This window comes from Pleurodeles waltl, chromosome 6 (assembly GCF_031143425.1).
Source record: "Pleurodeles waltl isolate 20211129_DDA chromosome 6, aPleWal1.hap1.20221129, whole genome shotgun sequence".
In the NCBI taxonomy this organism is placed as follows: domain Eukaryota; kingdom Metazoa; phylum Chordata; class Amphibia; order Caudata; family Salamandridae; genus Pleurodeles; species Pleurodeles waltl.
In genome coordinates this window covers 1,705,316,709-1,705,338,412 of record NC_090445.1, presented here as the reverse complement: position 1 = coordinate 1,705,338,412, position 21,704 = coordinate 1,705,316,709, and the positions used below count along the sequence as shown (strand labels likewise).

Genomic DNA, 21,704 nt, shown 5'->3' with positions numbered 1-21,704 from the left:
ATGACAGTGCACGACCACACCATTTTTTTGTAATATATTTGTGACGTGTGCTCTAAAATGTACCACCTGCTACACACTGCACACCCATATCACTCCTACTGAGTGGGTGTGTCTCAGTCACTACACCTTTTCTTTGCGTGAGGCCTGGAGTTTTCACAATCCCTATGACTTCAGTGATGTAACATTGATGTCAGCACCCCTACTCTCAAAAATTGTTCCAGCATCACTGGATGTGGGTTCCTCTCAGGTGTGTGTCTTTTACATCAGATTTGTGTTGTGTGTTCCTGTAGCTCATGTCTCAGGTGTGTGTCTGTTACATGGGATCTGTGTTGTTTGTTCCTGTAATTCATGTCTCAGATGTGTTTATTCTTACGTCGGATGACGTTGTGCATTGCTGTAGCTCATGTTTCAGGTGTGTGTCTGTTACATCTGATGTGTGTTGTATGTTCCTGCAGCTCAAGTTCTAGGTGTATGTCTATCTTTTCTTTCAGTCCCAGGTATGTATTACACCAGAGCTCATGTCCCATGTCTGACATGTGTCCTCCTTTACTTCAAATCTCACTTGTGTCGATAATCTCAGATTTCAGTTTCTATCCTGTACCTCTAGGATCAGATGGGGTGTGTGTGTGTGTGTGAGAGAGACTTGTGCCTGGTGTGCATTTGTTTTTGTCAGTGTGTGTGTGTGTGTGTGTGTTGGTGGCCTACCTTTGTGTATGGTGTGTGGCGTCTGTGACACATGCTTGTGTGTGGTGGTGGTATGTGGGTGGTATATGTTTCTATATGTGATAGTGTGCTCTGGGTCCATGAGGTTCGCACACCATGGCTTTTTCAAACACTGTGTATTTCTCTCTCCTCAGGTCACCACTGCTTCAGGGACTAAATGTTTTGCGTGTCGCTCCGCTGCGGAACGAGACAAGTGGATTGAGAATCTGAACAGAGCGGTGAAACCAAACAAGGTAAATAAAAAGCAATGCGGTGAACAGCAGAACAACTAGGAGGAGCCCTCCAGTGAAGACTCTATTAGCTGGTTACTCTGCTAGATTGTCCAATCCACAAAAAGGAAGAACAGAAGCAGTAATCCCACCCAGAACCAGTTTAATACACACAGGAAGACCAGGAGCAGTAATCCCACCCAGACCATGGTTAATACACACAGGAAGAGTAGGAGCAGTAATCCCACCCAGACCATGGTTAATACACAAAGAAAGGCCCAGTAATCTCACCCAGACCATGATTAATACACACAGGAGGACTAGGAGCAGTAATCCCACCCAGACCAAGTTTACCACAGGGAGAAAGACCACAGGCAGTAATCCCACTCAGAATGTGTTTAATACAGGCAGGAAAACCAGGAGGAGTAATCTCACCCAGATCCAGTTGACACAGGGAGAATGACCCGCAGCAGTAATCCCACTCAGATCCAGTTGAGACATGTGGCAAGACCAGAAGCAGTAATCCCACCAGAACACGTTTAATACACACAGGAAGACCAGGAGCAGTAATCCCACCCAGACCATGGTTAATACACACAGGAAGAGTAGGAGCAGTAATCCCACCCAGACCATGGTTAATACACAAAGAAAGGCCCAGTAATCTCACCCAGACCATGATTAATACACACAGGAGGACTAGGAGCAGTAATCCCATCTAGAACAGGTTTAATGCACACAGGAAGACCAGGAGTAGTAGTCTCACCCAGATCACTTGTACACAATGAGAAAGACCAGGAGCAGTAATCCCACTCAGAACAAGGTTAATATACACAGGAAAAACAGAAGCAGTAATCCCACAGAGGCCAGGTTTAATACACACAGGAAGACCAGGAGCAGTACTCCCACCCAGAACAAGTCTAATACACACAGGAACAGCAGGAGCAGTAATCACACCCAGACCAGGTTTAATAAACACAGGAAGACAAGGAGCAGTAATCCCTCCCAGGACAAATTTAATACACACAGGAAGACCAGGAGAAGTAGTCCCACCCAGATCAAGTTTACACAGGGAGAAAGACCAGGTTCAGTAGTCCCACCCAGATCAAGTTTACACAGGGAGAAAGACCAGGAGCGGTAATCCCACCCAGATCAAGTTTACACAGGGAGAAAGACCAGGAGCGGTAATCCCACCCAGATCAAGTTTACACAGGGAGAAAGACCAGGAGTAGTAATTCCACCCAGATCAGGTTTACACAGGAAGAAAGACCAGGAGCAGTACTCCAACCCAGGATGAGTTTAAAATACACACAGGATGTGGTGCCTATTGGGCCTTTTATGGCTGGGCGGCAGGGCTAGTTTTCTAGATTGAAACCCCAAGCGCCTGAACACCCCCTCCCGCCTGGAGCTCTGTCACTTCCACAACACCAGAAAAGTCAGTCAGGAGGGAATGCTGTTTCTGTTTTGGTACACAGTTCATGGAATTGGCTAGGGATCCTTCAACAGTCCACTGAGAGTTACAGCACTTTTGAAAGGTCCGCTAGACCCTTCCTCCTTTGTTTACTTTGCCCCTCAATGTATGGATGAGGATGATCCAGTCCGGTGATAAGGCCTGCAGGTGGATGTGTGCTTCAATATCTCCCAGCCATCAGTTCCTTAATACTGCAAGCCCAACACTGCTGCAATGCCTATGCTGGTGCCTGTTCATGCCAGACAGTGTTTTGCACAATTTTTACTGAATGTCTGGCTTTCTGTATCTCATTAAACCTTCCTGCTCTCAGGCCCTCTGGGTAGGTCCCATCAAGACTTGGGAACTGCACTTCAGCTTTTTTTCCACGAAAAAAGACAGTGGCCTCTATGAACAGGACAGAAGTGTTTTTTATGGACAAAGTGTGCTTTGTACATACATGCTGCCCTGTGACAATGCTGCTTCTCTGTTACCCTTGACACTACTCCTTCTCAGTACAGTGGAAAGAGCCCATCACCTGTGACACTGCTGCTTCTCGGTACAGTGGAAAAAGCCCATCACCTGTGACACTGCTGCTTCTCAGTACAGTGGAAAGAGCCCCCGTCACCTGTGACACTACAGTTTCTCAGTACAGTGGAAAGAGCCCATCACCTGTGACACTGCTGCTTCTCAGTACAGTGGAAAGAGCCCATCACCTGTGACACTGCTGCTTCTCGGTACAGAAGGGAGAGTCCATCACCTGTGACACTGCTGCTTCTCGGTACAGTGGAAAGAGCCCATCACCTGTCACACTGCTGCTTCTTGGTACAGAAGGGAGAGTCCATCACCTGTGACACTGCTGCTTCTCAGTACAGTGGAAAGAGCCCATCACCTGTGACACTGCTGCTTCTCAGTACAGTGGAAAGAGACCATCACCTGTGACACTGCTGCTTCTCGGTACAGTGGAAAGAGTCCATCACCTGTGACACTGCTGCTTCTCGGTACAGTGGAAAGAGCCCATCACCTGTGACACTGCTGCTTCTCGGTACAGTGGAAAGAGCCCATCACCTGTGACACTGCTGCTTCTCAGTACAGTGGAAAGAGCCCATCACCTGTGACATTGCTGCTTCTCAGTACAGTGGAAAGAGCCCCCTTTACCTGTGACACTGCTGCCTCTCAGTACAGTGGAAAGAGCCCATCACCTGTGACACTGCTGCTTCTCGGTACAGTGGAAAGAGCCCATCACCTGTGACACTGCTGCTTCTCAGTACAGTGGAAAGAGCCCATCACCTGTGACACTGCTGCTGTGACACTGCTGCTTCTCAGTACAGTGGAAAGAGCCCATCACCTGTGACACTGCTGCTTCTCAGTACAGTGGAAAGAGCCCATCACCTGTGACATTGCTGCTTCTCAGTACAGTGGAAAGAGCCCCCTTTACCTGTGACACTGCTGCCTCTCAGTACAGTGGAAAGAGCCCATCACCTGTGACACTGCTGCTTCTCGGTACAGTGGAAAGAGCCCATCACCTGTGACACTGCTGCTTCTCAGTACAGTGGAAAGAGCCCATCACCTGTGACACTGCTGCTGTGACACTGCTGCTTCTCAGTACAGTGGAAAGAGCCCATCACCTGTGACACTGCTGCTTCTCAGTACAGTGGAAAGAGCCCATCACCTGTGACACTGCTGCTTCTCAGTACAGAGGGGAGAGCCCATCACCTGTCACACTGCTGCTTCTCGGTACAGTGGAAAGAGCCCATCACCTGTGACACTGCTGCTTCTCAGTACAGTGGAAAGAGCCCATCACCTGTGACATTGCCACTTCTCAGTACAGTGGAAAGAGACCCCACCTGTGACACTGCCGCCTCTCAGTACAGTGGAAAGAGCCCATCACCTGTGACACTGCTGCTTCTCAGTACAGTGGAAAGAGCCCATCACCTGTGACACTGCTGCTTCTCAGTACAGTGGAAAGAGCCCATCACCTGTGACACTGCTGCTTCTCAGTACAGTGGAAAGAGCCCATCACCTGTGACATTGCCACTTCTCAGTACAGTGGAAAGAGACCCCACCTGTGACACTGCTGCCTCTCAGTACAGTGGAAAGAGCCCATCACCTGTGACACTGCTGCTTCTCAGTACAGTGGAAAGAGCCCATCATCTGTGACACTGCTGCCTCTCAGTACAGTGGAAAGAGCCCATCACCTGTGACACTGCTGCTTCTCAGTACAGTGGAAAGAGCCCATCACCTGTGACACTGCTGCTTCTCAGTACAGTGGAAAGAGCCCATCACCTGTGACACTGCTGCTTCTCAGTACAGTGGAAAGAGCCCATCACCTGTGACACTGCTGCTTCTCAGTACAGAGGGGAGAGCCCATCACCTGTCACACTGCTGCTTCTCGGTACAGTGGAAAGAGCCCATCACCTGTGACACTGCTGCTTCTCAGTACAGTGGAAAGAGCCCATCACCTGTGACACTGCTGCTTCTCAGTACAGTGGAAAGAGCCCATCACCTGTGACACTGCTGCTTCTCGGTACAGTGGATAGAGCCCATCACCTGTGACACTGCTGCTTCTCAGTACAGTGGAAAGAGCCCATCACCTGTGACACTGCTGCTTCTCGGTACAGTGGAAAGAGCCCATCACCTGTGAAACTGCTGCTTCTCAGTACCGAGGGAAGAGCCCATTGCTGGTATCATCCAATATAGATTACAAATAGATGAATATGTATCAAGAAAGATAGGCACATAATTAGGCAAATCCATACTTCTGAGGGAGAGATGTGCAGACACTGAGATAGATGGAAACAAAAAAAGATAGGCACATATTAGATGTATCCACAGTGAGACAAGCAGGTACATATCTAGCTAGATAGGCACATAGCAGGATGAACAAGAACATATTGAGGGACATGCTTGTTTACAGAGGTGTATTTATTTATGTGGAGCTTTGTATAGTGCTGTGTGTTGCCTTTGGTACCTTCAGAACATTGTCAGCTAGGACAGATAGAAACGTACATTCCACAACAGACAGGCACGTAATGTGAGATCAGCATACGAGAAAAAGAGATGGGCGCTTGGTGTGATACATGGGAGCTTAAGGAGCTAGACAGAGCAATAGCAGATAGTCAAATCAGTGGATGAGTAGTGAGATGTAGGAATGGACATACCCCTTGCTCCTATCTCTTGTTTCCCATCTTTTTCTCACTTTTTTTTATATTTCCTCTTTCTCACAAACATGAAATCCATATATGCACTCACCCTCCCACAGTCTTCTGTCATTCTCTCTTTTGCTCTCCTGTCTCAGTTAGTTCCCCAGTTTATTTCCTTTAGTTTCTCACCTGGATTTTTGATTTTTACTCTGTGTGTTTAACCTGTTGCCCAAGTGGGCAGCACACCAGTCCTTAGAAACATGTGCAGAGTGGTAACCTTTCTGATTTTCAGCACAGACCTTGTAACAAGGGTCTGACTTTCTACATTTTGACAGGCCAGATGGCTGGCACTGAACTGTAACACAATGCTCATCCTGAAACCACACGAGTGGGAGGTCTCAGAGCTAATGGATAAGTTAGACAAGTTGAAAAGTAAAAAAGAAAGCTGTGCCATTCATGGAAACTGTCACATATCCAGGCTTCTCTGTGGCAAGGCTTGGTATTTAATTTGCTCTTCTCTCTGTGAATGCAGTTAATGTGTTTAAGTGCAGAGAATTATTCTTTCAAGACATTCTCTCTCTCCCACAATCAGTCCCTATCTATCCCAGTCTTTCTCTCAGCACTTCCTTCCTTACCGCTTATGTTCTTTGTTTCTTTCTCTCCTCACACCCACTCTTTTCTTCTCTCACTACCCTCACTACCTCTTTCCCTCTCTGTTTCTTCTGCTCCTTTCTTCCTCACTTCCTCATCTTCTTTTTGCTTGCGATGGCAGGACAACAGCCGCAGAGTGGACAATGTCCTCAAGCTCTGGATCATCGAGGCCAGGGACCTGCCCCCCAAGAAGAGGTACTACTGCGAACTCTGCCTGGATGACATGCTCTATGCCCGCACCACCAGCAAGGTCAAGACGGACAATGTCTTCTGGGGGGAACACTTTGAGTTCAACAACCTGCCGCTGGTGCGCAATGTCCGGCTGCACCTTTACAAGGACACGGACAAGAAGCGGAAAAAAGACAAGAGCAACTACGTGGGCATGGTGAACATCCCCATCACCAGCATTAGCGGGCGGCAATTTGTAGAACAGTGGTACCCGGTGAGCCAGCCCAGCTCCAGCAAGAGCAAGTCCAGCTGCCCATCCATCCGGGTGAAGTCCCGCTTCCAGACCATGAGCATCCTGCCCATGGAGCTGTACAAGGAGTTCGCAGAGTATGTCACCAACAACTACCGGATGCTCTGCGCGGTGCTAGAGCCGGTGCTGAGCGTCAAGAGCAAGGAGGAGGTGGCTTGTGCGCTGGTGCACATCCTGCAGAGCACGGGCAAGGCCAAGGTAAGCACAGATGGGAGGGACATGACTAAAAAGGCCAAGGTGAGTAAGCAAGGATGGGATGGGGGAGAATGAAGGAGAGGCTAGCTGAGCTAGTGCATACATTACAGGAACTACGAATCTATGGGTGTATGGAAGTAAAGGAAGGGCGTTCTGTCAGATCTGGCTCAGATCTCAAAGAAATGAGAAGTCCAAAGTAAGAAGTGCTGAGATGAGAGGGCCGGTCTACCACCCATATAATGATAGGTTAGGATAAGCAAGGTAGGCACAGAGAGGGTAGAAGGGAAGAATGTTCACTATGGTTTGTATACAAGGCAAGGAAGCCCAGGGTAAACATGGACAGGACAGAAGGAGAGTGTCTACTCTGGTTTGTTTACAGACAGGCAAGGAAGTACAAGGAAACAAGGCTAGGAGGAAAGGGGATTTCTGGTTTGTTTACAGAGAGGCAAGGAAGTACAAGGAAGCAAAGCTAGGAGGGAAGGGAATCTCTGGTTTATATACAGAGAGGCAAGGAGGTGCAAGGAAGCAAGGCTAGGAGGGAAGGGAATCTCTGGTTTATATACGGAGAGGCAAGGAAGTACAGGGAAGCAAGGCTAGGAGGGAAGGGAATCTCTGGTTTATATACAGAGAGGCAAGGAAGTACAAGGAAGGAAGGCTAGGAGGTAAGGGAATCTCTGGTTTATATAAGGAGAGGCATGGGAGTACAAGGAAGCAAGTCTAGGAGGGAAGGGGATCTCTGGTTTATATACAGAGAGGCAAGGAAGTACAAGGAAGCAAGGCTAGGAGGAAAAGGAATCTCTGGTTTATATAAGAGAGGCAAGGAAGTACAAGAAAGCAAGGCTAGGAGGGAAGGGAATCTCTGGTTTATATACAGAGAGGCACGGAAGTGCAAGGAAGTAAAGCTAGGAGGGAAGGGAATCTCTGGTTTACATAAGGAGAGTTAAGAAAGTACAAGGAAGCAAGGCTAGGAGGGAAGGGAATCTCTGGTTTACATAAGGAGAGGCAAGGAAATACAAGGAAGCAAGGGTTATATGTCAGAACAACGAATGCTCCAACAACCCATGTCGGAACAACGACCTTGTTGTTTCCACTAATGCCTTTACCACGAATGCCTTAACAACGATTTTTCGTTGTAAACGCATTCCTGGTAGAGGCATTAGTGAGCAGCATGCATGGTTCCAGCATGCGTCCCCCCTTGCCCCCACCCCCCCCTAAAAATTACCACGATCCCCCCACCCCCACAACCACCCAAACTCCCCACCCCCAAAATTACTGCAACCCCAACCCCCCTCTCCTAAAATCTAAAGCACCCCAAACCCCCACCCCACCCCTAAAACCTAAACCCTGCCCCACCCCCCCCCCGGCCCCTAAACCTTAATCACCCGAGTCCCCCACCCCCAAAAACTAAAAATACCCTGACTCCCCACCCCTAAAAACTAAAGCACCCCAAACCCCCACCCCACCCCTAAAACCTAAACCCTGACCCCCTCCCCTACCCATAAACCTTAATCACCCTGAGCTCCCCACCCCACCCCGCCCCAAAAACCAAAAATACCCCGACCCCCCTGCCCTTAAAACAGCCCCAGTCCCAGCCCAACTTACCTCCTCCTTGATCGTGTCGTCCTCCTCAGCCGACTCCCATCTTCTGTGCCTTAACCACCATGTACGTGGTTCACCACATGCGTGGTTAAGGCCCTGAACAAGGAAGCCATGGAAAACTAAAGCGTTGTTCCGCTTTCGTTTTCCACTACTTTGTTGTTCAGGACTCGTTGTTCGGCCGGAAGCAGGCTAGGAGGGAAGGGAATCTCTGGTTTATATACAGAGAGGAAAGGAAGTAGAAGGAAGCAAGGCTAGGGGGGAAGGGAATGGCCGGTTTACATAAGGAGAAACAAGGAAGCAAGGCTTGGAGGGAAGGGAATCTCTGGTTTATATACAGAGAGGCAGGAAGTACAAGGAAGCAAGGCTAGGAGGGAAGGGAATTTCTGGTTTACATAATGAGAGGCAAGGAAGTACAGGGAAGCAAGGCTAGGAGGGAAGGGGATCTCTGGTTTATATACAGAGAGGCAGGAAGTACAAGGAAGCAAGGCTAGGAGGGAAGAGAATCTCTGGTTTACATAAGGAGAGGCAAGGAAGTACAGGGAAGCAAGGCTAGGAGGGAAGGGAATCTCTGGTTTACATAAGGAGAGGCAAGGAAGTACAGGGAAGCAAGGCTAGGAGGGAAGGGAATCTCTGGTTTACATAAGGAGAGGCAAGGAAGTACAGGGACGCAAGGCTAGGAGGGAAGGGAATCTCTGGTTTACATAAGGAGAGGCAAGGAAGTACAGGGAAGCAAGGCTAGGATGGAAGGGAATCTCTGGTTTATATAAGGAGAGAGGCAGGAAGTACAAGGAAGCAAAGCTAGGAGGGAAGGGAATCTCTGGTTTATATACAGAGAGGAAAGGAAGTGCAAGGAAGCAAGGCTAGGAGGGAAGGGAATCTCTGGTTTACATAAGGAGAGGCAAGGAAGTACAGGGAAGCAAGGCTAGGATGGAAGGGAATCTCTGGTTTATATAAGGAGAGAGGCAGGAAGTACAAGGAAGCAAAGCTAGGAGGGAAGGGAATCTCTGGTTTATATACAGAGAGGAAAGGAAGTGCAAGGGAGCAAGGCTAGGAGGGAAGGGAATCTCTGGTTTACATAAGGAGAGGCAAGGAAGTACAAGGAAGCAAAGCTAGGAGGGAAGGGAATCTCTGGTTTACATAAGGAGAGGCAAGGACGTACAAGGAAGCAAGGCTAGGAGGGAAGGGAATGTCTGGTTTATATACAGAGAGGAAAGGAAGTGCAAGGGAGCAAGGCTAGGAGGGAAGGGAATCTCTGGTTTACATAAGGAGAGGCAAGGAAGTACAAGGAAGCAAGGCTAGAAGGGAATCTCTGGTTTATATAAGAAGAGACAAGGAAGTACAAGGAAGCAAGGCTAGGAGGGAAGGGAATCTCTGGTTTATATAAGGAGATGCAAGGAAGGCCATGGTAGACATGGATAGGATGGAAGGGCAGAGGACCTGGTTTATGTACCACACTAGGCAGTCTATGCTAAACACGGATAGGAGAAAAGAGAAGTGTGTCTACTCTTTTTGATGTACAAGACTAGGCAGTCTATTCTAAACATGGATAGGACAAAAGAGAAGAGTGTCAGGCTGAACATGGATAGAGCAGGTTAAGCCACAGGAGATATCTGGTATGTGATTCGCCTCTTGACTCCCAGCTGCTAGCCAGTTTTCCTGCCACCCAGGCTGCACCTTTAGCAGGAGCTCAGCAACAAGTGGGGCTTTTTAGGTCTCAGCTTCCACCTTTGGCCTGTGCAATCCATCCCACCCCATCATGTGTAATCGTTTATAGTTTTCTGTATGATCTGATGATGTTGTCTGAACGACCTTCTCCGGGCATTCCTTTATTCTGTCATGCAGACTCTCCATATGAAATGCAATCTCTGGTTTGTAGATCCTTCCCTCCAGAGTGGGGAAAACTTTGTTTATTCACCCCACACCAGACCCGACCCCCCCTTTTAAATTGATTCAGGTAGCAGCCGCTCAGAAATGTCCCTACTGTCCTTAAGACTTGTTTTAGGGATGCAGTCTTTGAAATATTCCACACTGTGCCACTGTCTGTCCTCTAGCTGAAACTTTGATCTGTTCCTTGGTACTACTACTTTGAAATTATTGAGATTGGTTTCAGGACCCTGATCTGTCAACTCTGCATCAATGGCCCCTCCTTGTGCAGTGATTTGCTCTGTTCTTTTTTCATTCAGAATATTTTTTAGCTTTTAGAGTTTAACATGGCATACAAAAAATAAAGGACACAACATCAATTAATAATATCCATCTTAAACTATCATCCTTAATACGTGAATAGGAGAGGGTTCACAGTCATCATTAACATATTTGTCAGTAGGAGTCAACCAGCATAAATTAGTTTTTTTTTAACCAAAACTGCAGTTGACATGTAACATTCATTTTCTTTTCTTGTTTAATTTAAGTACTGCCAACATGCATAAAAGAACAATCCTTTAAACAGTTCAATTTGTAAATTCCAATCCCTGTGCAAACGCGCAGGGATCGGGATTACAACTACTCTCACAGTTTTCCCTTGATAGATTCCTGCAGTTGAAACCTGCCAACATCTATCAGAGGAAAATGCCAGCTTGTGCTTGTTATGCTTCATTTTCATAATAATAATTTGGAATAGGATTTATTCACCACAAAGTGTTAAATACATCACCTTAAGCTCATGGTTTTAGTGTGTCTGGCAAATACCCCAACCTATTCTGCCTAATTACTAACGAGCCACAGACTCACTATCTAAGACATTCATATATTAAATAACACACATGTATCCTTGTATAATTGAAACATTGAGCATGTGGAAGTTTTGTTTAAGGTGAATACAAGACAGACCTTTGTTAAACAGAATTCTCCACATTGTATCCCAAATGTCATTAAAAAACCGAACAACCATTTTCAGTAAAAACTCACTAAGGACAAAGTACTGCCTTGATCATTACATCACCAACAACATAGTAATTTCATGTAAACATTTTACTTCTTGTGCATCATGCTCTAAGCAACAGCCTGATAAATCATATGAGAAAGAATGGTCTAGAACTATGTTTGTAAATTATGGTCCATTCATCTTTAGAAGTAGGCAGGTAAACTAAGTCAGCTCACCTTTGGCATAATGGCTTAATATCTTTAAGGTATTGATTTTGAAGCAGTTTATATACTTTCGGTGAAGTACCTAGAAAATAATTGAATTTAGATATTAGAGTAGGAAGCTTGAAAAAGGTTTAAGAAAGAACATTTAACAATAATACACTTCAAATATAAATAAGGTGTATATTTGCCTGGGGATATAAGAGAACTTCCGTTAGATAAATAAAATACACAAATTCATTTTTATGGACTAAATCATATATATATATTTTTTTAAATCTGTTTATTGAACACAAATTCCACACAACAGTACCAGCTGTACATTCTTTTGCGATATATTTGCATACTTGTATAAATTTACACAGCATTGCCACACCAAGTGGTGTAAGATGAAAGGAGGAGGAGGGAGGATTGGAAGGGTAAAACAAGGGTAGCTGGAAGGGGAGATTTGACAACTAAACCTAATAATACATAAGAGTTTAGGGCATAATAAAAGGAGAGCGCGACAACATTTAGCATGCAAGCTATTGTGGTGAACAATTACAACTTAATAAGATTGGCCAATCATTGACGATATCCATGATTATTATAGAAAACATTACCAGACTGTAAAGGGTATCTGTGGAATTGACAGGTTCAGGGGCAAGAGCGTTTTACCTATTATGGTTGTATGTTTCAGGCTTGTATGAACGTGTGGGGAGTAGTTAGGCGCAACTGAGAAATGTCTTTTGAAGAGGAAGAGGGATATTAGCAATGAGTGTATGTGAGGACAGTCAGAGTGAGTGTCGTGCGGCTAAAGTATTAGCAGTATCAGCACAGGTTGTAATGTTCGTGAGTTGAGACCCGTTCATGGGGGATACATGTCGTCTCTGGCCTCCATTGCCACCACAAGTGTATCCCAGACCTCCGGGCCATCTAGGATGAGGCCTCTGTGTTGTAGCAGGTGAAGTGTCTGGGCTTCAGCTTGGGATCGGTTATGTAAGTCACGTAGCCATGTCGCGTGAGAGGGAGCATGTGGGGCTTTCCAATGTATTGCTATCAAGCGTTTATACACTACGAATGCCAGGTCGATGAATCTTTGCGTATGTTTGTCTGCTTTAGTGCGGCGTCTTATACCAAGTAAGCAGGAGTCAGGAGTGGGCACTAGGGTGTGAGAGGAGATCTCTGATGTGACCTCCGTCACTCGTTGCCAGGCCGAGTGTATTGAATGGCAACTCCAGACCATATGGTAGAAGTCAGCTGCTGGTGTAGCGCATCTAGGGCAGGTTGGTGTTGTATTGGGATAGATTTTTTGAATGCGGGCTGGCGATAGGTATGATTGGTGGAGGTAATTAAATTGAGTGTACCGCAAACGAGGATTGCGAGATATTGATTTGATTGTTGCAAGAGCAGTAATCCAAGTCTTCTGTGGTAGTGGGGTAGGAAGGACAGCATCCCATCGAGCCTTTGCGTATGCCAATGTTGTGCATATTGTTCCGAGCAATGCTTTATATAATATGGTAATAATGCTCTTTGAGCTGCCAATGGTTAATATAGTGGTGAGCAGCGAGGACTCAGGAGGTTCCGAGTCTCCTACACCCCAAATATTATTGAGCAGCAGCTTTATGGCATTGAATGTTAGGAAAGCCCCTTTCTGCATAATGCCTTCTGACACCAGTTCGGTAAAAGTGCGCAACTCAGAGCTAGAATATAAGTCGCCCAGTTGGAGCGTGTTCATTTCGCGTGTATCATGGTGCATCGACAGGGCTTGAATGCCCGGCAATTGGAGTAGTGGAAACAGAGGTGAGTAAAGGGAAGATGTGGACTTTGTTTGGACATATCTACGCCAGCAAAATCGGGCTACCTCTAGCAATATTAGTCTAGGAGATGTGTGGGGGGTGCTGGTTAATATCGAAAGTAACAACTTCTGTGGTGCTATATGTGACTGTAGCATCCTGCCTTCAGCTGACGGAGTGTCGCATAACCATTTAGACAGCCATGATAATTGGGCTGCCGCATAGTATCTTTCGAAGTTAGGCATACCTAATCCGCCCAGCTCCAACGGATGTTGTGTTATTGACAGCGCTACTCTGCGTCTATCTTTACCCCAGAGCAAATCCGTTAGTACTGATTGCAGCTTATGAAAAAAGGAACGTGGTAAGCACAACGGAAGTGCTGTAAAGTAATACAGAAACCTTGGAAGGATGAGCATTTTGGCTATTGCCACTCGGCCCATTGGAGATAGGGGAAGTGAACTCCAGAAGGGTATTGAGCCACGGACGGACCCAAGGACCCTGTCTATGTTTCCTTCTTTTAGATCCGTGATGGAGTGATAAATCTGCACCCCCAGGTATTTAAAAGTTATGTGTGACCATGGTATTTTGTATTGCGGCATTAACATATGGTGTGCTACTGGGGACGGAGAAATCGGGAATACACTTGATTTGGACCAATTGACGTGTAGACCAGAGGCGACAGCGAAGGAGTCCAGTAGTTGCAAGACCTCAGCCATATAGGCCGAGTGGTCGCGCAGATATATTAAGGCGTCATCCGCATACATAGATATAATGTGGTGGGTGTTAACTTCCGGGATACCCCATATGTGTGCGTAACTCCTAAGTTTAATCGCTAGTGGCTCCATAGCAATAGCGAACAGCAATGGAGATAGTGGGCAACCTTGTCTAGTGCCTCTGCCTATAGGAAATGCTTCAGAGATAATGCGTCCATTTTTAAACCGAGCAGTGGGCCTTGAATAAAGCGTTTTAATCCAGTTAGTGAAGCCGGCACCAAAGCCGAATGCTTTGAGTGTGTGTAGAAGATAATTCCAGCTGAGTGTGTCGAATGCCTTTTCTATGTCTAGAGATAGGGCCACTGCTTCCGAGTTTGTGTTACTGTGTATTATGTGTAATAGTCTCCTAATATTCAGGAAAGTACTTCTGCCAGGAATGAAGCCTGATTGGTCATGGTGTATTAAAGCTGGTAAGTATGGGAGAAGACGGTTTGCGAGTATTTTCCCTAATAATTTACAGTCTGTATTCAGCAAGGAGAGCGGTCTATATGATTTGACATCTAAAGGGTCGCGGCCCATTTTTGGGAGGACGACTATCAGTGCTTCACGCATAGAGTCCGGCAATTGTAGTTTATTGTGTGCTTCGTTGAATACTTCTGTGAGTGGGTATAATAATTGGGCAGCGTGAGAGTTGTAATATTCTATCGGCAGGCCGTCAGAGCCGGGTGTTTTATTGCGTGCCATTTGTGATAATGCAAGACGCAATTCTTCGATAGTGATGGGACCGTCTAGTGCAGCAATATTATCAAGGATAAGTTGACACTTAGGGACCAGGCTTAGAATATTGATAATATGTTGTTCTGAAGGTTGTGGATGGGACGTATAGAGGGTCCGATAATATGTGGAGAAGGCGTCATTTATGCCTGCCTGGGTGTTAACGATCATATCAGGGTTTAAGCGTATTGCACCGATGGGTGTTGATTGTGGTGTTTGTCGAGTCAGCCAAGCTAATAATCTGCCAGATCTGTCGCCTTCAGCGTGTTGTCTGGTCATATAGTGTCTGTAATCGTGTTTGCTCAGTCTATTATCTACCTCCTTATGAGAGGCTCTAAGCAAGTGTAGTGTTGCTAATGCAGGTTCACTATTATCATTTGCATTTTCTGCGTTACGAAGCTTTATTTCTAAGTCTTGTAGTTCCTTAGTGAGTACCTTTCTGACCCCAACCGTGGCCGAGAGGCAGTGACCTCTTATCACTACTTTATGAGCATCGAATTCTATGGCACGGGATGATGTTGTATTTTTATTTGATAGAAAATAATCGGTTATACTTTTGAGATATCTTTTTGAAAAGGAGGATCTAGGAGGACCTCTGGTTGCAGCCGCCATGTTGGTATACGAGTGTGTATGTGACCCCATGCCAATGTCAAACATAATGGATTGTGAACTGAGATCACGCGTGCTAAATATTCAGATAAGCATATTTTGTGATTAACAGTGGCGGATACAAAGAATATATCTATCCTGGTATGCAGTTTATGAACTGGGGAGAAGTAAGAGTATTCGCGGTGAGTGGGGTGATGCACCCTCCATATATCACTCAGGCCATTGTTTGATGCCCATTGCGCCAAAAATTCTGACGCGCGATTGGCGGGGGCTGCTATGAGTGGGGGAATGAACGATCCATTTGAGTGTCCGGAACGCAATTAAAGTCGCCTCCCCATATGCATTCCAATGTGGGGTCGCTAAGATTACCAGTAGTTAACGTGGATAAGAAGTCACGCTGGTTCGTGTTTGGGGAGTATAATGCAACCAGGGCTAATGAGGTTCCGTCTAAAGCACCTTCCAATATTACATATCTACCGCTCGGGTCGCATTGCGTGCGGGAAGGTACAAACGGAACATTGGGTGCTATCCAGATGGCCACTCCACGAGCAAAGGACGAAAAAGTGGTGCCGTATAGTTGCCCCTTCCATTTTAAACGTGTGGTGTTCAGGATAGATTTGGTGAAATGTGTCTCTTGTAGCAGAGCTATGTTTATTTGATGTCTTGTGAGAAAGGCGTGAACCCTTTGACGCTTCCAAGAATTTGCCATACCCTTAACGTTCCATGTAAGTATTTGATATTTTAGGGTACCTGGGTACTTATGATTTGCCATAATTGTTGTTTATGTGCATTACATAATTGGAACCATAATTATCTGGTGACCCTATGTTAACATTTTTGTGGGACTCAGTCGTTGCAATTTGCCAGCTATCAAAAGATAGGCTGCAAGTTGTGTTATTGTTGCTGCATTTGGCGTCGCTTGTGTGTCTGCTACTGCTTTTATGCTCGTCGTGCCTACCATAGATCCCTACTCCTAATGGGGAGATGCACATTAAAGCGACACAAAACAAATAAACTATTAACATATAGAAAAACAATACCGAAAAATTCCAGTGTGAGGTAATTGTCCATATGGAGCTGGGGGGTGCCAGATAGCGTTGATGCCAAGGTCCGGTCTTACCCTGCCCGGGTTACACATGGTATAAAAGGCATAGCGCTGCGGACGGGGGGGCAGCTGTTGACTGCAGGACAGCGTGTAGAAGCCACGATAAACTGTAATGAGGTTTTTAAGGAGTGAGTGAGCCAGTTTGTGCATACATCAGATGTCGTCCGCTGTGCGTGGTGTAAGAAGCGGACCACATGTGGACTCAGTTGAGTCAGAGTTTAGGTCTTGTTCCTGTTCAGTTTCCGTTTGCAGAGGTAGAACGGCAGAGGGAGCATTGACAAAGTTGGATGTCGTTCGAAGAAGCCGAGAGCGCTCAGATTTTGCCTGCTCAGGTGAGGGTCTGGCTCCCTGTCTCTTGCGTTGTTTACGGTGCGGCGTGGAGCGGGATCTATTGTCGTCTTGAGTGCTTGCGTCTAACGGGTCCGCCAGGCCCTTGGCGTGTAGCCAGGTCCAGGCATCTTCCGGGGTAATGAAGAAGAGAGAGCGGGAGTCATCCTGTATCCGAAGTCTGGCTGGGAACATCAGTGCATATTTGATATCATGTTTGTGAAGGCATATTTTAACTCGGTAAAAGGAGTTGCGGTTTTTTTGCACTTCTGCTGTAAAGTCTGGATAAGCTGTTATCGTAGCATTTTCGTAGCACACTGGGCCTGATTTACGGAATAACTGAAGGATAAGATCTCTGTCGCGGTAGTTAAGGAGTCTTATTATCAGGGGACGTGGTTGCGAACCAGGTGTTGGAGGTCTGCCTGGGATTCTGTGTGCACGTTCAACCGGGAAGAACTTAGGGATTTTGTTTTTAAGGATTGTATCTATGAGCCATTGTTCAATAAACAGTTCCGCACTTAAGCCCTCTGCGCGTTCAGGGAATCCCACTAGGCGTATGTTGTTGCGGCGGGATCTCCCTTCTGCATCTTCTGTTCTACGTTTTAAGAGATCAACTTCTGTTGACAGCTGCGTTAGCTGTATTTGCATGTCTTTCATGGAGCTGGGTAAGGGCGCTGTGTCTTTTTCAAGTTCAGATACTCTATCAGCTAGAGCGTGTTGGTCAGTGCAAAGGATATTGAGTTCTTCTGTTACAGAGCCTATTTTGGCTTCCAAGGTGGACTTAGTGTCTAGAATAGCTTGTAGGATTTTCTCAAATTGTGAAGTATGTGATTGCAAGGTTAGTTCCAACTTCTGTAATGTTGATTGTGCATTGGGATGATTTTCCGGAGGAGGTGTTGTAGTGTGGTCCATTTTGGTAGGAGGTGCTCGGGTGGTCTTTGGTTTCACCATTTGAGGGATGCGGCAGTGTCTGTAAGTTAGTATAACATTGGAAGACGCTACGATGAAAGCTACCGAGTCTAATGGTGTGACAAACCGGTCGAGCAGAACTTGCGTCTGACGATTAACTGGGGTAGGAGCAGCTAGAAGTGTTAGCCAGCTGTTTAAAGAAGTTGCAGTTAGCGGTGTCAGATGGATATAGCGGTGCTGAGGAGGCGTATATTTGGCGCTTTCAAGTCATGCACGGGCTGTGTTGTGCGTATTATAAAGCACCAGCCCGGGAAGTATCGCCAGGAGACTCTGCTATTGTTTTTATCTGCACTACTTGCGACCCAGAAGAACGAGTTACTTACCTTCGGTAACGACCTTTCTGGTGGATACATTAGCTACCTGTGGATTCCTCACCTCATGAATACTCCCATGGCGCCAGCATTCTACGGAAATCTTCTTACTAGTCTCTGCACGTCGACGAGGACGTCACTGTCTCGCACGCGACGCCGTCTGACGTCATACAGGCAATAAGAGGTCCTCGACGACGTGCGGACGTCAGTACCAATCATTTTTTACGTGCATGAGAACAACCAGGCAATGCAATGAAAGAACAAAGCAACATCCATTATATTGTAAAAATACACCACATTGTATGAATAACTGTAAATCCTTTTATGTACATATATATATATATATATATAAAACTCTCTCTTTTTAAAATATATACACACACCAAGTATATACATAAAGATATATACACATATACATATATATATATATATAAATATATTATATATACATCTATTGCACCCTCAAAGACCAAGAGGAGCGCACTCAAGGATTACTTGGCAAGACCATAAAGGCAACGGGGAGGCGGGTGGAACCGTGAGGAATCCACAGGTAGCTAATGTATCCACCAGAAAGGTCGTTACCGAAGGTAAGTAACTCGTTCTTCTGATGGATACAACTACCTGTGGATTCCTCACCTCATGAATAGAGTCCCAAAGCAGTACCACGCCCGGCGGTGGGTGCCTAAATGGTCAAACCAAGAAATCCTGCAGCACTGACCGTGCAAAATGGCCGTCCCTTCTAACCTCAGAATCTAAACAGTAATGTTTTGCAAAAGTGTGAAGGGACGACCAAGTTGCGGCCTTGCAGATGTCGACCACAGGAACACCTCTGGCTAAGGCCGAAGTGGCCGACTTAGCTCTGGTGGAATGAGCTCTAATGCCCTCAGGAGGATCCTTCTTTGCCAAAGAGTAACATATTTTAATGCAAAGAACAACCCACCTGGATAGTGTTCTCTTGTGGACTGCCTTTCCTCTCCTCTTGCCCACGTATCCAATAAACAGCTGATCCTCCAGCCTGAAATCCTTTGTTCTATCGATAAAGAAGCTCAACGCTCTCTTTGGGTCCAGACGGTGCAGTCTTTCTTCCTCTTTGGAAGGATGAGGCGGAGGATAGAACGTGGACAAAGTAATTGCCTGAGCCAAATGGAAGGGTGAAACAACCTTCGGGAGGAAAGCAGCCTTGGTCCTCAACACCATCTTATCCCCATAAAAAGTTGTATAAGGGGGTTTTACTGATAAGGCCTGCAACTCACTCACTCTCCTTGCTGATGTTATAGCTATCAGGAAGACTGTTTTTAAAACCAAATACCTCAAGGGGCAAGAATGCATAGGTTCAAAAGGGGACCCCATAAGGAAAGTCAGGACTAAGGACAAATCCCATTGCGGCATAACGAATGGCTTTGGAGGATATTGATTTAGAAGACCTTTCAAGAATCTGATAACAATAGGGGATTTAAATAAAGATGGTTGGTCTGGAAGACATATGAAGGCTGACAAGGCCGATAAATAACCTTTAATGGTAGCCACTGCACAACCTTTCTGCGCCAGAGATAGAGCAAAAGACAAAACGTCCGATAGATGAGCATGCAAAGGATCAATCTGCCTCTCTCCACACCACGCAACAAATTTAGACCACCTATTAGCGTAGATAGATTTAGTGGAGTGTCGCCTGGCCGCTAATATAACATCCACTACCTCAGGCGGGAGAGAGAAGGAACTCAGGTTGCCCCGTTCAATCTCCAGGCATGTAGGTGCAGACTCTGGAGGTTGGGGTGTAGAACCTGCCCCTGCGACTGTGAGAGGAGGTCTGCCCTGAAAGGGAGACGGAGCGGCGGGCACGTTGAGAGTTGGAGAAGGTCGGAGTACCACACCCTCCTTGGCCAATCCGGAGCTATTAAGATTACTAGAGCCCGGTCTTGGCGAATCTTCCTCAATACTCGAGGAATCAAGGGTATGGGAGGAAACGCGTAAAGCAACTGGCCGCACCAGGTCATTTGAAACGCGTCCCCCAACGCTTCCTGCATCGGATACTGAAGGCTGCAGAACAACGGACAATGCGCGTTCTCTCGAGTGGCGAACAGATCTACCCGAGGAAACCCCCACTTCTGGAAGATTAAACGGACTTGATCTGGATGGAGACGCCACTCGTGGTCTGCCGAGAAGTGGCGACTGAGACTGTCCGCACGCACGTTCAAGACTCCGGCCAGATGGTTTGCTATCAAGCAAATCCGATGGTCCTTTGCCCAGGACCATAGTCGAAGAGCTTCTCTGCAGAGAAGGTACGACCCCACTCCTCCCTGCTTGTTTATGTACCACATCGTGGTAGTATTGTCCGTTAGGACCTGTACCGACTGACCACGAAGGGAAGGGAGGAAGGCCTTGAGAGCCAGACGTACAGCCCGTAACTCTAACAGATTGATGTGAAAAATCTGTTCCTCTGGAGACCAAAGACCTTTGATCTCCAGATCCCCCAGATGAGCTCCCCACCCTAGAGTGGAAGCATCCGTTATGACTGTGGCCACTGGTGGCGACTGCTGGAACGGCTTTCCTTGTGAAAGATTGTTGCTTGCAATCCACCACTTCAAATCCACAGCAGCATCTCTGGAGATGTTGACAGTACCCTCTAGATCCCCTCTGTGTTGAGACCACTGCCTTCGGAGGCACCACTGAAGAGCCCTCATGTGCCAGCGAGCATGCGTGACCAACAGAATGCAGGAGGCAAAAAGACCGAGCAGACGAAGGACCTTGAGGACTGGAACTACCGCTCCATTTCGAAACATTGGAACCAAATCCTGAATATCTTGAATCCGCTGAGGCGGAGGAAAGGCCCGACCCAATGTTGTATCCAGTACTGCCCCTATGAACAGGAGGCGCTGAGAGGGCTCCAGGTGAGATTTGGGCTCGTTCACCGAAAAGCCCAGGTCGAACAACAACTGGGTTGTTGACTGCAGATGACGCAACACAAGCTCCGGGGACTTGGCTTTGATCAACCAATCGTCCAAGTAAGGGAATACTGCTATCCCCTTCCTTCTGAGCTCTGCCGCAACCACCGACATCACCTTCGTGAAGACTCGAGGTGCTGAAGTAAGACCAAACGGAAGGACCGCAAACTGGTAGTGTTGCGATCCCACCACAAACCGGAGATACTTCCTGTGTGACTTGAGTATCGGGATATGAAAGTAAGCATCCTGCAAGTCGACAGACACCATCCAGTCTTCCATGTTCAACGCCAAAAGCACCTGTGCTAGGGTCAGCATCTTGAACTTTTCCTGCTTGAGGAACCAATTCAAGATCCTCAGGTCCAGAATTGGTCTCAAACGACCATCCTTCTTGGGAATCAGGAAATACCTTGAGTAAACTCCTTGACCCCTTTCCTGCTCCGGGACCAACTCCACCGCGCCCTTTAAAAGGAGGACTTCTACCTCCTGTTCTAGCAACAGGAGGTGTTCTTGTGAACAATACGAAGGGCGGGGCGGGATGAGGGGCGGAAACTCCCGAAAGGGAAGGGTGTAGCCTTTTCCCACAACACTGAGAACCCAAGTGTCCGACGTAACAGTCTCCCATTTGGTGAGAAAATGCTGTAATCTTCCCCCTA

At 46.8% G+C, this 21,704-nt stretch overlaps 1 protein-coding gene across 8 annotated transcripts in view; it reads left to right on the top strand.

Moving 5' to 3' along the window:
• The window catches only part of SYNGAP1 (synaptic Ras GTPase activating protein 1), a 738,530-nt gene that overhangs the window by 640,151 nt on the left and 76,675 nt on the right, over window positions 1–21,704 (top strand). For all 8 annotated transcript variants that reach the window (XR_011205102.1, XR_011205103.1, XM_069241850.1 and 5 more), the window contains exons 7-8: window positions 858–956; window positions 6,292–6,846. Coding sequence is in view for 6 of the 8 variants with exons in the window: in XM_069241850.1 (XP_069097951.1) it covers window positions 858–956; window positions 6,292–6,846 (654 nt within the window). In the remaining 2 variants the exon portion in view is untranslated. The remainder of the gene's footprint in view (window positions 1–857; window positions 957–6,291; window positions 6,847–21,704) is intronic.